The sequence below is a fragment of the Maylandia zebra genome, linkage group LG22 (genome assembly GCF_041146795.1).
Source record: "Maylandia zebra isolate NMK-2024a linkage group LG22, Mzebra_GT3a, whole genome shotgun sequence".
Lineage (NCBI taxonomy): Eukaryota > Metazoa > Chordata > Actinopteri > Cichliformes > Cichlidae > Maylandia > Maylandia zebra.
The window spans coordinates 25,178,692-25,190,843 of NC_135187.1; the positions used below are offsets into that span (position 1 = coordinate 25,178,692).

Here is a 12,152-nt window from a genome sequence, read left to right on the forward strand (position 1 = left end):
GAGCTTTCGTAGGATTATGAAATTTGTACTATAGGTGCAACTACTAAAAATCTCTGACAAGTTCGATTCTCAATGACCTGATTTCTGAAAATCCCCCAGGAGGCTGAGGAGTAGTACTATTTCATATTTTGGAAACTCTAGGAACCACAAGTAAGCCTGAACTGTGACAGCAAAGTCCTCTATTGGGGTAATATTGTAATATGAGGTGTTTAAGATACGATGGGTGCTGATCTTTCAGAACTTTGGATGTGAAGAGAAGGATTTTAAATTCAGTTCTGCATTTAATTGCATTGAAATTGAGCAGCCACAATGTGAAAAATATGATCTTTCTTTCTAGTCCAACTTGTTATTCTTTTGGTCACTACCTGTAGCTGTAGGTGAGGGTCAGGACCTAGGTCAGTCAATAAATCGACAGCCTCACTTTCATCCTCCTCTCTCCTCCACACAAGATTAAACTTTGAATTTCTCCATGTTACGACTGAGTATAAATTGGCTCTACATCTGCTGGATTTATGCAAACAGTCAAAAGTGAAGAGCTAAATGTAGGTTGGTTCACATTAAGAAAAACGCTCTACAAAGCGTTGACTAAGTAGTTTTTGTAGCACCTGGAAACATTTGATTTGATTTGATTTTATTGATTAGCATTCAAATATCTCAGTGAAGACAGAACAAAGATCTACCACAAAGCAAGAAAGCATGAGACAAGGCTAATCAAAAGGTATTAGCTGAAGCATTTGCTTATTACGCCAACCCTTTTAACAAAAGATCTTTTTGCATGCAGCTCCTGTACACAGGGCTCGAAGCAAATAATAAAACAAAGCAAAAACAAAACAAACAAACAAACAAACAAGAAAAAAAAACTTTCCACATGGTCAGTTTTAAAACATAAAACACATGGTCAGTTTTAAATCAGTTCAAGTATGCTACAGCAGTCCCTCTCTCGTTGCAGGGTCAGTCTACCTGCTGTATGTTATTTCCATGTGTAAAAAAAGGAAACATGTACATACAAGCTAATACTTACACAGGTTTCCTGCAAAGAGTCAGGACCGAGCAATAAATGCAAGTGAATCTTCGCAAGTCTACGGTCAGAGGCAAAGGGACATGTGCAAACTTTGCCCCATGGCGTCAATGCCAATCACAATGTGTGGCATCAGAACCTGATGCTCTCCGTTCCCTGAGCCTCTCACCTTCCCCTCAGCCTGTGTGTGATAGATATGAAATGATTAAAAAAGAAAAGAGGGCCGAGGGAAAAAAAAAGCTGAATATGGAGTAAAAGGAATGAAAAGAAGAGCAAAGCGGTGAGGTACAAAGAGTGTTAGAAAAGATGAATGCAGAGGGACCCAGAGACAGTAAAGCAAGCTCAGGGATAGAAAAGAGATAAAAGAGGTGATGGTAGCCAAGGGGCAAAGCAAGAAGAGGAGAGAAAGGGGCGTTTGAGGAAATGAGAGAGATAGTGGACGGCCACGGGGATCACGAGATTAGGCTGAATCATCTTTTAAGTGATGACCTTAAAAACACACACTCAGCTGGATGCCAAACCCCGGGGCCTTGGCTATGTGTGTGTGTGGGTGCAGGTGTTGGTCACATGCTCGTATATGAAGCTGCACCTGACAGCATTTACAAAAAAATGAAAACCAAAATGAAAGGCTGAGAGGTCCTTCGGCCAAAACAGCTGCTGTTAGTGTACGAGTGAACACACACATATATAAACACACATATCCAAGTGAGTGGTCCTCCACAATAGTAGCATGTTACATGCGAGGTTAATAGCTATAGTCACGAGCTATGATGCTAATTAAAGCTGCGCTTGTCAACATAAGGGGTCACTCGTGGCGAGAAATACCCCTGTGACCTCATCACCTAATTCTGCATTTCTCATCAGCTCTACTGAGATTTTTCAGATCAGTTCTGGGTTTTGACTGTTACCGAACGCTGGTCCTACGCTGTCTACAGCACTGCGATCAGGAGTCCTGTAATTATATTTTTTATGTGTAAGGCAACATCAAGTTAGTCTTTAGACTTTCCTAACAAAGTAAATACATAATAGTCTATACATATAACGAGTTATTCATTAATTAGTATATTGAAGTATAATACTTGGACCATAAATATAAACTTTACTACATTGTGCTGTCTTTTATGGTCATGAAAATTTCTCCGAAGTGTTGAGCCGTTGTTGTTAGTTTCCTCCATCAACCTGTGCACAGCTCCTGACGGGCGCTAAAGGCTAAACAAAGATCAGCCCATTGTCACCAAAACTCTCTCTGTACTAGATATTTGGATATCCAAATGTCTAATTATCTGGTTATTTATTCACTTTATTTATATAGTGCCAAATCAAAACAGCAGTTGCCTCAAGAGGCTTTATATTGTAAGGTAAAGACGCTACAGTAATACGGAGAAAACAATCAGATGACTCACTGTGATCAAGAAAAAACTTGCTTGCAGAAGCAGGCTTAGGCAGAAGCAGCCATTAGTGGCATTAGTGGGAGAGAGGAGGGAGATGGGACAAGAGAGGTACTGTGGAATAATGAATAATTTAATGTAGAGTGGTGTCTAAGCATATAGTGCCATTATTAGCCTCCTGTAGTTCTTTGTTTTAGGTTGTTGATCCAAAGACTGGCCAAATGCTACTTTAGCATTTAGCATTTGCCTCATTTCAGCACAACACACATTTAGAAATTAGCTGAGAAAATACCAGTCAAGACATCTTTCATGCTTTGTGTAATTTGAGACCAATAAAGCAGCTCCAGACTGAATCTCAATGCTAATCAGTTAGCTGAGGTTGTTTGATTAGAATTTTTTTAATGTGTTGTTTTATGTTGTCTTATTTCTTCAAAGTAAACAAAAGGTCATTTTCAAAGCGTTAAAGTAAAAAAAAAAAACTCATGTGTTTCATGCTTGACTTCGCTTCCCAACTTTGGAGTAGTTCCACATGATACCCACTCACTGAAGGGTTGCCTGTAATTGCTGAATTTGCAAAACTTCACTGACACTGTGATCTCTTCCTGGGTGCGCTAACGCCTTCGTGTATTTTACATTAGGGCCACTGTGAGAACATGTCAGCGTAATTCTTGGGGTTAATTTCATTGATTCTCTATATTTCTCTTCGTGTTGTCTTTAGTTTCTTGTCTTGACTGCACTGCTGTGTTTGTTGTTTTCCCATCAGAATCATTTGCTCGTCTGTTAAATTGCGTCTTCTGTTTCGTGTTTTTGCCACCACGTTCATGTCTTTCTCCCACTCCGTGTCGCCACTCCTGTCTGCTGCCCTCTCTCTCTTGTCTACCTGTTTTTCTCTGTTTTTATTTATTTGCTCTCCGTCTGTCGGCTTTTGAGCTTACGTTGTTTTTCCTTCTCTGCGTCAGTGTTTTTCCAGCTGTCAGACTTTCTCTCTCTCTGTAAGTCCCTTCATCCTATTCTCTCTTTCTCTTGCATCATTACTCGTGTATGCATACATGTGCATGTGAGCGTGTGTGCACGAGTGCAGTTGACTTTTCGGTTGTGTCTGCCCTCCAACCCAACGCTGTGTGCACGTGGGCCAGAACTGTGCTGCTAAATAAACCTTTTACCATTCGAGGTGTGAAATATTTTTCGATTAATTAAGAAATATATTTCTGTTTTGAGAAGCCTTTGGATCTTGACATCAGATATTGAGAAGAAACTGCAAACAGTGCGGTGAAAAACATCTTCAATATCTCGGTGTTGATTAATTCACATCATGACTAATTCCTTTTCCCTTAACAGTGGGTGTAGAAGAGGAATGCATACTTACTTTTAACGCATTTAACTGTTTGACCTACTAAAACCATGTTGGTCCCACATGGTTGTTACATTTTTACTCACTACCTGTTGCAATTTCAGATCAATACAAGTTGGTCAGTTATGGTGACCGTGTGCATGTTTGGGTGGATGTGGATGTGCCTCAGGTCCCTTCAGAAGACTGGGGAGGTGGTTATGGTGGTGGCGGAGCAGCTGACAGCGGAGGGGAGATCCCTTGCCGTCGCATGCGGAGTGGCAGCTACATCAAAGCCATGGGCGATGATGACAGCGCCGACTCGGACACGAGTCCCAAAGCCTCGCCCAAGTCCACGCTGATTGCCCAGAGGGAAGCCTTCAGACGATCTATCAGCATGGATCAAAGGTCAGATGGCACAAATTCAGCTTTTATATTCATGCTGAAATACTTGTATTTACCCTCGACTCAACTCTCTGCTTTCAAAAACCGTAAAAAACACGTTTATTTGGTTTAGTTTGGTTGTCTTTTTTTTAAGCAGTGCAAAAGCAGCACAGGATATCAAATAGGAATTGCACAGATGTGACAGAAGTAAACAATAAAATACAGAAACAGACAGCAGTGGGATGACAAAGGGGAAAAAAACAACAACGTGGAACAAAATGCAGAAAAACAAAATAGCAAGTTAGTCCTAGTATGGACGGTTGCTGTTTATGCGAACATTTCCCCACAGGAGGATTTCTGCATTATGTTACTTTACAGCTTTTTTTGGTTTGCATTTAGAATTCATTCCTTTTCCATAACTTTATAAGAGGCTGCAGCTTAAATACACAACACTGTTTGATTGTGCCTTTAAGGCTCACTCTTTAAATGTGGACAACATTATTTTCCACAGTGTGGGTGAAAATACAAAACCATTGGATAATTTCTTCTCATAGCTTCATAATATCTTTTAGACAGTCTAAGTCTCCCTCCTTAGAAAAACCCTGCTCTCCAAAATCTTTATTTTCAGTTTGTAACATGATAAAAATCTGATGTTTACAAACACATTTTTGGATAACTATTAATTTCAGACTTTAAAAAGATCCTTTCAGACTCAGAAAATTCATGTCTGTTTAGTTAAAGTAAATAAAGGAGGTTTGATCCCTGTTCAATTTGTAAGTTTGTTCACGTACAAATAAACCAACAGTCTTTAATTTTATGGTGGTTTCATTTTAATGGAGAGAGACAGAATATCAGCCAAAAATCCAGAAAAAAACACGTTACATAAACTTTATGAACTGAAATGCATGTTATTGAGTCAAATAAATATTTGAAGTCTGTGTGTATGCTTGTGTCGAATAGATTACGATTAATCAATCATTACCGATATGCCTGTTCTCAGCTTGTTATATGTCTAAAACAAACCTCTCCGTAGAATCAATTTCTTAAATTCCAACTTCCCCACCACCATGGGGAAGACCAAGGAGCTGTCAAAGCACATCAGAGACAAGATTTTAGACCTGCTACGGGACCATCCACAATAAGCATGTCAGGATGGTGACAACTGCTGGTGCCATTATTTGGAAATGGAAGAAATATAAAATGACCATCAATCAGATTCTGTCTGAAGCTCCATGTAAGAGCTTGCCTCATGGGGTGAGGATGATCATGAGAAAGGCTGTGGATCAGAACAAAACCACACAGGAGGAGCATGTTAATGGCGTGAAGGCAGCTGAGACCACAGTCACAAGGTGCCCCTGCTCGAGAAGGCAAAGGAACAGGCCCGTCTTAAATTTGCAAGTGAACATGACTCAGAGAAGACTTGGGAGAGAGTGCTGTGGTCAGCTGAAACCAAAATCAAACTCTTTGGCATCATCATCATTTGGCATCTGCTCATTGAGGGGGCAGTAGATTTATTTTTTTTTACTTTATTTGGCCTTTATTTATACAGGTATTCCTATTGAGACTCAATGTATGGGGCCATGTACCATGAAATCTTGACAAGAACCTCCTTTCTTCAGCCAGAACACTGACGATAGGTCATGGATGGGTCTTCCAGCATGACAATGACCCAAAACAAAGGAGTGGCTAAAGAAGAAGCACATTAATGCCATGGAGTGGTCTCGCGACTCTTCAGACCTCAGTCGTATAGAAGATCTGCAGAGCTTTGATTTAGAGTTTCTTTAAAGACGAGTGAACCAAAATCCTGAGCTGTGTGCAAACCTGGTGACCAACTACAGCATCTCACTGCTGTGCTGGCCAACAAGCGTTTCTCCACCAAGTACTAAGTCATGTTTTGATTGGTGATCAAATACTTTTTGGTTGATGTTCTGTCTCTCTTCATTCAAATGAAGCAACCATAAAAATGAGAGACTGTTCATTTCTTTGTAAGTGAGCAGACTTACAAATTTAACAGGCGATCAAATCATTGTTTCCGCCCGTGTAAATACTCTGGAGATTATAGATAGAAACTCAGTGACCCAGCAATGCCCTAATAGCAAGCACTTAACAAGTGGGTGATTCAAAGAACACAGAGGAAAATAAACATCAGCTAGGACGAGGCACACTGTGTTCTGTACACATGATTTCACACTCTGTGTGAAACTGAGTGAGTAACCCTTTTAAGACATATATAAAGACGCATTTCAGTAACATTCAAGCACCATTTATTTAGACAAATTAAGATTTTAGACCATAAACTGAATTATTAAACTAAATTATTGCTTGGTGGTAAACATCAGTAAAAAGATAACACCAGCGGATTTCAGTTTATAGGGAAAGAAACTGAAAAAGGATGTTAATGTTCTTGCATTATGCAGTAAATACTTTCACATAGGCAGCCTTGGGAACCTTCTCACATTTAACTGTAGCTCTGCTTGAACATCATAATAGCTGCTGGAATGTCTGGATTTTATTTTTCATATAAAATGAACAAAAATGATGGTTCCCTAATTGGCATGGAAATGCACCGTCACAGCACGGAAAATGACTCCAGCTGGCTCAGTCATGACACATGATGCAGTGAATTGTTATTTGATGGTTCACCAAATGGTGAGCTGTTTGTGTTGCAAACATTTTTTTTGATAAAAATAGCAACGCGAATGGCGGACGTGTTTACAGCCACAACAAAGCATCAATACTAACATTTATGCTTGTGTTTATTCCAGGCACTCGTGTAAACAGTGTACAGATTCTTACCCTAACAGCAGAACCACACCCAAGACCCACACCCGCTCCCGTAGCTACACCCGCTCTTTGACCAGCACACAGGTAACAAACAGCAGGGTGAGGCTTTGAAGTGTGTAAACCGCTCCTAGAATTGCCTGTTTTTCTACATAGATATGACCTAGGAGATCTGTTTTGAGACCTTCCTGTCCTTCCGGGTGCAAACATGAAATACGTAAGCCAGCGAGGCTGCAGTGCAGAACAAAGCAGGCACAGATGACAATGGATTTGACGTTGATTACATCAGATACGGCATGAAAGGCATAGATGGGATGAAGGTGAATTGCAAGGCATCTTCAGATGTCTTCAACTGCGGGATGGCTGAAACAGTGCATATTTTATGAGATGTTAATGTTCAGAATGGCATCAGTGGAGGCATTAGCTGATGTGGGCTGGCATTGTGGATGTCACCTGAGCTGCACCGAGCTAACGATAAGCTCGATTTGATCTGGTCATTCGTTTATTGAGGAAAACGATCCAATAGTGCATGTCTGTGAGGGCGTAAAGAGCATAATTTGAAGCTGAAATTAGATGAGGGATTTTCAGTCAATGATATGAAAATGGGATCAATCATGAATGGGACAAAGGTGATTTCTGAGAAGCTTTGCACATTAATGAATGCAGTCCACAATTCAAGACCACCGTTACCCTCCAAAGGAGAGGTCAACCTACAAGGTTAACTCGACTGTAAAGTATGTCACAGCAAAAATCTGACTTACATCAGGAAATTTATCATGAACGAAATTTCCTCAATGACTAGAATCTAAATTAAATTTCTTTAGGACTTGTGTTAAGCTGCAATAACTTTATAGGTTATATTTGTGTAGAAAATGACAAAACTGGGTTCACAAGCTTTCAACAGACAGTTTCTTTGGGGATATAAATTGTGCATCTGACATGTGTAAGACAAGTACTGATGTAGGAACTCTCATCCCCTGCACCTTCCCGCTCATCCTCCAGCTCGGAGAGACGTTAAACCGTCAGTTCGAAGCCGTGTGTGGGACCATGTTCGGGGAGGTGGAGTCTCAAGCTGTCGAAGCCCTGGATCTTCCAGGAGTGTTCCGCACTCGCAGCCACAGCTACGTTCGCGCCATCCAGGCCGGATGTTCCCAGGATGACGACTGTCTCTCCGTCTTCTCCATGTCTGGCCCCCAGGGAAGCATCAAGGGCGGGGCCGGTGAGTGTGCGGTTTGAGTCCACCAGTATGCAAAAGTCTGGGGTGTCTCTGTGGAGCGTTTGGATGCGCGGCTGCCTTTTATGTGGCAGCAGCGCGGCAGGAGACACAGTGGGAGATGAAACTTTATGACAGGCTGTGTGCATTTACGTTGACAAAAGCAAATTCACGCACACACGTGCACACACACTCGTTGCACAGCTGCATCCATTTTTAATATACAGCCTTTTCTTGTCTTCGCTATTCTTTCAACCTCTAATGAGCTGTTTTTTACCCCTCTCCTCTGTGTTTGTGCCTACATATGCATGCTATAGGCTCAGCTGTGTGTGTGTGTGTGTGTGTGTGTGTGTGTGTGTATTACATTTGTGCATGCTCTTTGTTCTCTGCCATCTCTGCCTTGCCTTTGTATCTCATCTCTCTCCGATCACCCTCCCCTGTCTGATTGCAGGTTTCACAGGCTCAGAAATAGGTACAGGAACCCATGTGATTATGATGATAGCTCAGTGTCTCCAGCTTTTTGTCTCTGTCTTTTGGTTTCACTCTTGATGATGTTTGCTTTGACAAGTCTTCCCAATAATGCTTAAGCCTAATATTGGGCTGTTTTTATTTGCCACAAAATCCATCCAGTGTTTCCTAAAGCCTCTGTGAAGTGTTATCCACTTTCAGCACAGACCCCTCCCTGGTACACCAAGTCACACAGCAACACTGCGTATGCACACAGGGTGGGTTACAGCTTTGGAGTGAGCATCTCTGCACTCTGAAAATAAACTCTGTTCAAATATATATTTAAAGAAACTGTGAGTGATGTCTTTCTTAAATATTGCTCTCAGGAAAATGCTCTGTCTTCTTAACTCATTCACTGCCATTTACGTCTATAGACGTCAATTACGTTTTTCAATGGGAGGGGCTAGAATACAACCTCGGGCAGCTTGTCAGTGAACATCAGACTGCTTGAAATGTATTTTTCACAAAAAGCTCGTTTTCTCCCTTTTTGTGGTCAAAACAGGCATTTTTGGTGGAACCCACCTCTCTTCTACAGCTGATTACTAAAGAATGGAAAATGGTAGAAACAAGCTTTTTTTTTGGATGAAAGAAGAGAGTCTGTTCTTCATTTTGGTAGGTTCAGCGTTTATATGATCATAACACACAGTTTTCTGTGGCTCTTCAAAAATGAGTAAAAATGGCAGTGAATGAGTTAAGAGTTAAATTAGCTGCGGGGAAGAGGTTTTTGTTTCGCTATCATGTCTGTCTTTTCCAGCGCATCCCTCCCTGCCACTCACTGAAATTTATACTAAAAGCTGTTTTTTAATGAAAAGAAGTTGGACTTTTGTGTGTTTCCTCTTCCATCTTACACTGGCTGTAATTCTTAATGGCTTTATCGTTGTTCTCTCCTCCTTTCCATGTTTGTTTGCCTCTTTATGTCAACCGCTTTCCTATTTTTTTCACTCCTTAACTTTCCTGTCACATTCTCCTTCCAGTCTGTCCCTTTTGTAAGTATCCACCTCCCCCGCTCCCTGTTGATATATTACCCATTTTGCTTTTAACAGCCCACTGTGCCTTTGTCTTCCTTTTCCCCTGTTCTTCTGACACTTCAGTCTTTCCTTATCGTAAAGGTGCTCCTCCTCCACTCCCACCCCGCATGTCAAAGTCTTCACTTTCGGTGCGAGCCCAGAGCAGCACAGAGTCCACCCAGGATGCCTACTTCCAGAGCAGCGGGCAGTTGGTCTCAAGCTCCGGTCCCGGACGCCCCAAGCAGCACAGCAACTCCGTGGACCTGGGTAACTCTGACGGGCCATCGGGCCGCACCTCCAGAGGAGGCTACTACACTGGCAGCGGACCCGGGCGTTCCCGACAGCACAGCAACTCCGCAGAGAGCCTGGACGGGGTTCGGGGCTCAAGAGAGCTGGTGCCCTATGGAGGGGGTCCTGGAGTCGGGGTGAGAGCCAAACACAGCAGCTCAGCTGACAGCCTTCTGGAGGGTCCGCCAAGGCCAGCAAGAGAGAGGGATGGCAGAGTGGGAGGCAGTCTGGGGAAATCAGCCTCTCTGCCTCAGAACAGCATCGTGCTGAGTAAAGCTGGAGGGCAGGACGAAGGGCGTGCTGTCAGAAAGTGGAGGCCATCCATAGCTGTGCAGGTGAGAGGAAAACAAAAAAATATGCCTTTTATTTTCATTTATTTAGATTAGGCTCTCTAAAAGATGATAGAAAATAATCAAAGGAACTTGCAAAGAAAGCGTCTGGACTTCTTTAAGTTGCTTGAAGACGTTTCACCTCTCATCCGAGAAGCTTCTTCAGTTCTAAGGTCAAATGGTGGAGAGTCCCAGATATAAACCTAGTGGGAGTGACCCCCCACAGAGGGACAAAAGGACCCCCTGATGATCCTCTAATCGCCTGAGCCAAGGTGGGAAACTGGGCGTGGGTCCCAATCAGCCAGAGTTTCGGGTGTGTTCATTGTGAAACCTGGCTCCACCTTATCATGCGAATTCCTGAGGTCAGATGGCCCAGGATGTGAGTGGGCGTTAAGGCGTCTGGGAAGGGATCTCAAAACTGAATTATAGATGGCAGAGAGTTGGTGTCGTAAACCCCCGCCTCTGTTCAAAGATGGTCGCTCACAGTGGACATAGATGGATTCTTTGCAAGCTCCTTTGACTACGATGACCTGGATGACTGAGAACCTTCACAGACATATAGAAAAATAATGAAAACTGCAAGTCTTCAAATTGCTTGTTTTGGTTAAACTGTATCCTTTGTCCACAAATCCAAACTTGATTTGCAGTGATACGAACTTCAGAAAGCACCAAATCCTCACGTGTACCGAGCCCGAACAAGCAGATGCTTGGAATCTCTGATGAAGGCGCAGTAGTTTGCACAGTTAAAGGCTGTGAACTAATCACTGCACTCCAGCCCCCTCAGTTCTTCCCGAGGATGTTTGGTTTTTTGGCTTGGTGAATAACTTTACAGGCAAGCTTTACAGATGCTAATTTTCAACTCAGCTAAGCCAAGAGAAAAATGGTTTCAGCACCAATCGAAATACAGTCCATTTACACAAAGAACATGCATAATCCCTCAGCGTTAGTAGCTGCAAACCATTTTCTGCTCCATGTGAAGACTTTGTCGAGTTTTCCTGCGATCTAGGTGCAAAGCTTAGCTATTCAAAAGGCTATAGATCCATAATTAGCATACAAGCTTGGGAGTGGCATCAATATTCTGCTATAGAGCTATACTTTTATTAAATAGGGACATTCATCTCTGACATGTCTTCAGAGATGGTTAGTTATTTTTTAAGTCCCCTCTAAATGAATGAACAGAGCCTTAACACTAGTTGTCATACAGTAGTCACATGGACATAAAAATGGCCTGAAAAGAATCACCAGTCAAACCTAATTAACCTCAAAAGTCAAATAGCTTAAGTACTATTTCTACTACACAGTAGTATCCCATTATTATGATGTCATTACTAGCTCAATCCAGGATTGTAACACGATCGGTGTGTCTGGTCATCCTGTCAGAGCTCTCAATAAATGCTCTTATAAACTCTCAGGCATGGAATTGTGTCCTCCTGAGAATCAGCCTATCTACCATACTAAGTCATGATGTACTAAATAAAGGACATCCTGGACTTTCCATTGATATCTCATGTGTTTGGGTTGCCTCTTTTAACACCAAAGAGGAAGGAAATCACAAATAAAGTTCAATGGGAAGATTCTTTTTTCTTGGTTCTTAGGAGGATATGAATGCAGATGAAACGGTTTTGAACCTCTGCTGTTCACATGCATCCATGCAACACAATGACTGCATTATATAGTCCCTGTATGTTCAGCAGGGCAGGTGAGGTTTCCGATTTCATTCTCTCCACTCTGACTGTGGTGCTCGTGTCCTCCTCTGCTGCAGGTGGATAGCTCAGAGACCCTTTCAGATTCCGACACGGAGGGCAAAGCTCTGACCGAGGTCCACTCTGTAGGAGTCCAAGTGGAAGACGACAAAAGGTACCAGGAAAGTAAAAATCAAAGAAAAACTACTCATCTTTGAAATCCAGTCT

The 12,152-nt window shown here is 42.2% G+C and overlaps 1 protein-coding gene across 5 annotated transcripts in view; it reads left to right on the forward strand.

The window, feature by feature from the left end:
- The window catches only part of dlgap3 (discs, large (Drosophila) homolog-associated protein 3), a 154,291-nt gene that overhangs the window by 132,126 nt on the left and 10,013 nt on the right, over nucleotides 1-12,152 (forward strand). For 4 of the 5 annotated variants that reach the window (XM_004547789.3, XM_076879072.1, XM_076879073.1 and 1 more), the window contains 5 exons: nucleotides 3,927-4,141; nucleotides 6,883-6,985; nucleotides 7,901-8,117; nucleotides 9,710-10,248; nucleotides 12,005-12,099. In XM_004547789.3, the coding sequence (XP_004547846.2) occupies nucleotides 3,927-4,141; nucleotides 6,883-6,985; nucleotides 7,901-8,117; nucleotides 9,710-10,248; nucleotides 12,005-12,099 (1,169 nt within the window). Of the gene's footprint in view, nucleotides 1-3,926; nucleotides 4,142-6,882; nucleotides 6,986-7,900; nucleotides 8,118-9,592; nucleotides 9,605-9,709; nucleotides 10,249-12,004; nucleotides 12,100-12,152 lie in introns of all 5 variants that reach the window. The other variant, XM_004547790.3, reaches the window with a different exon arrangement.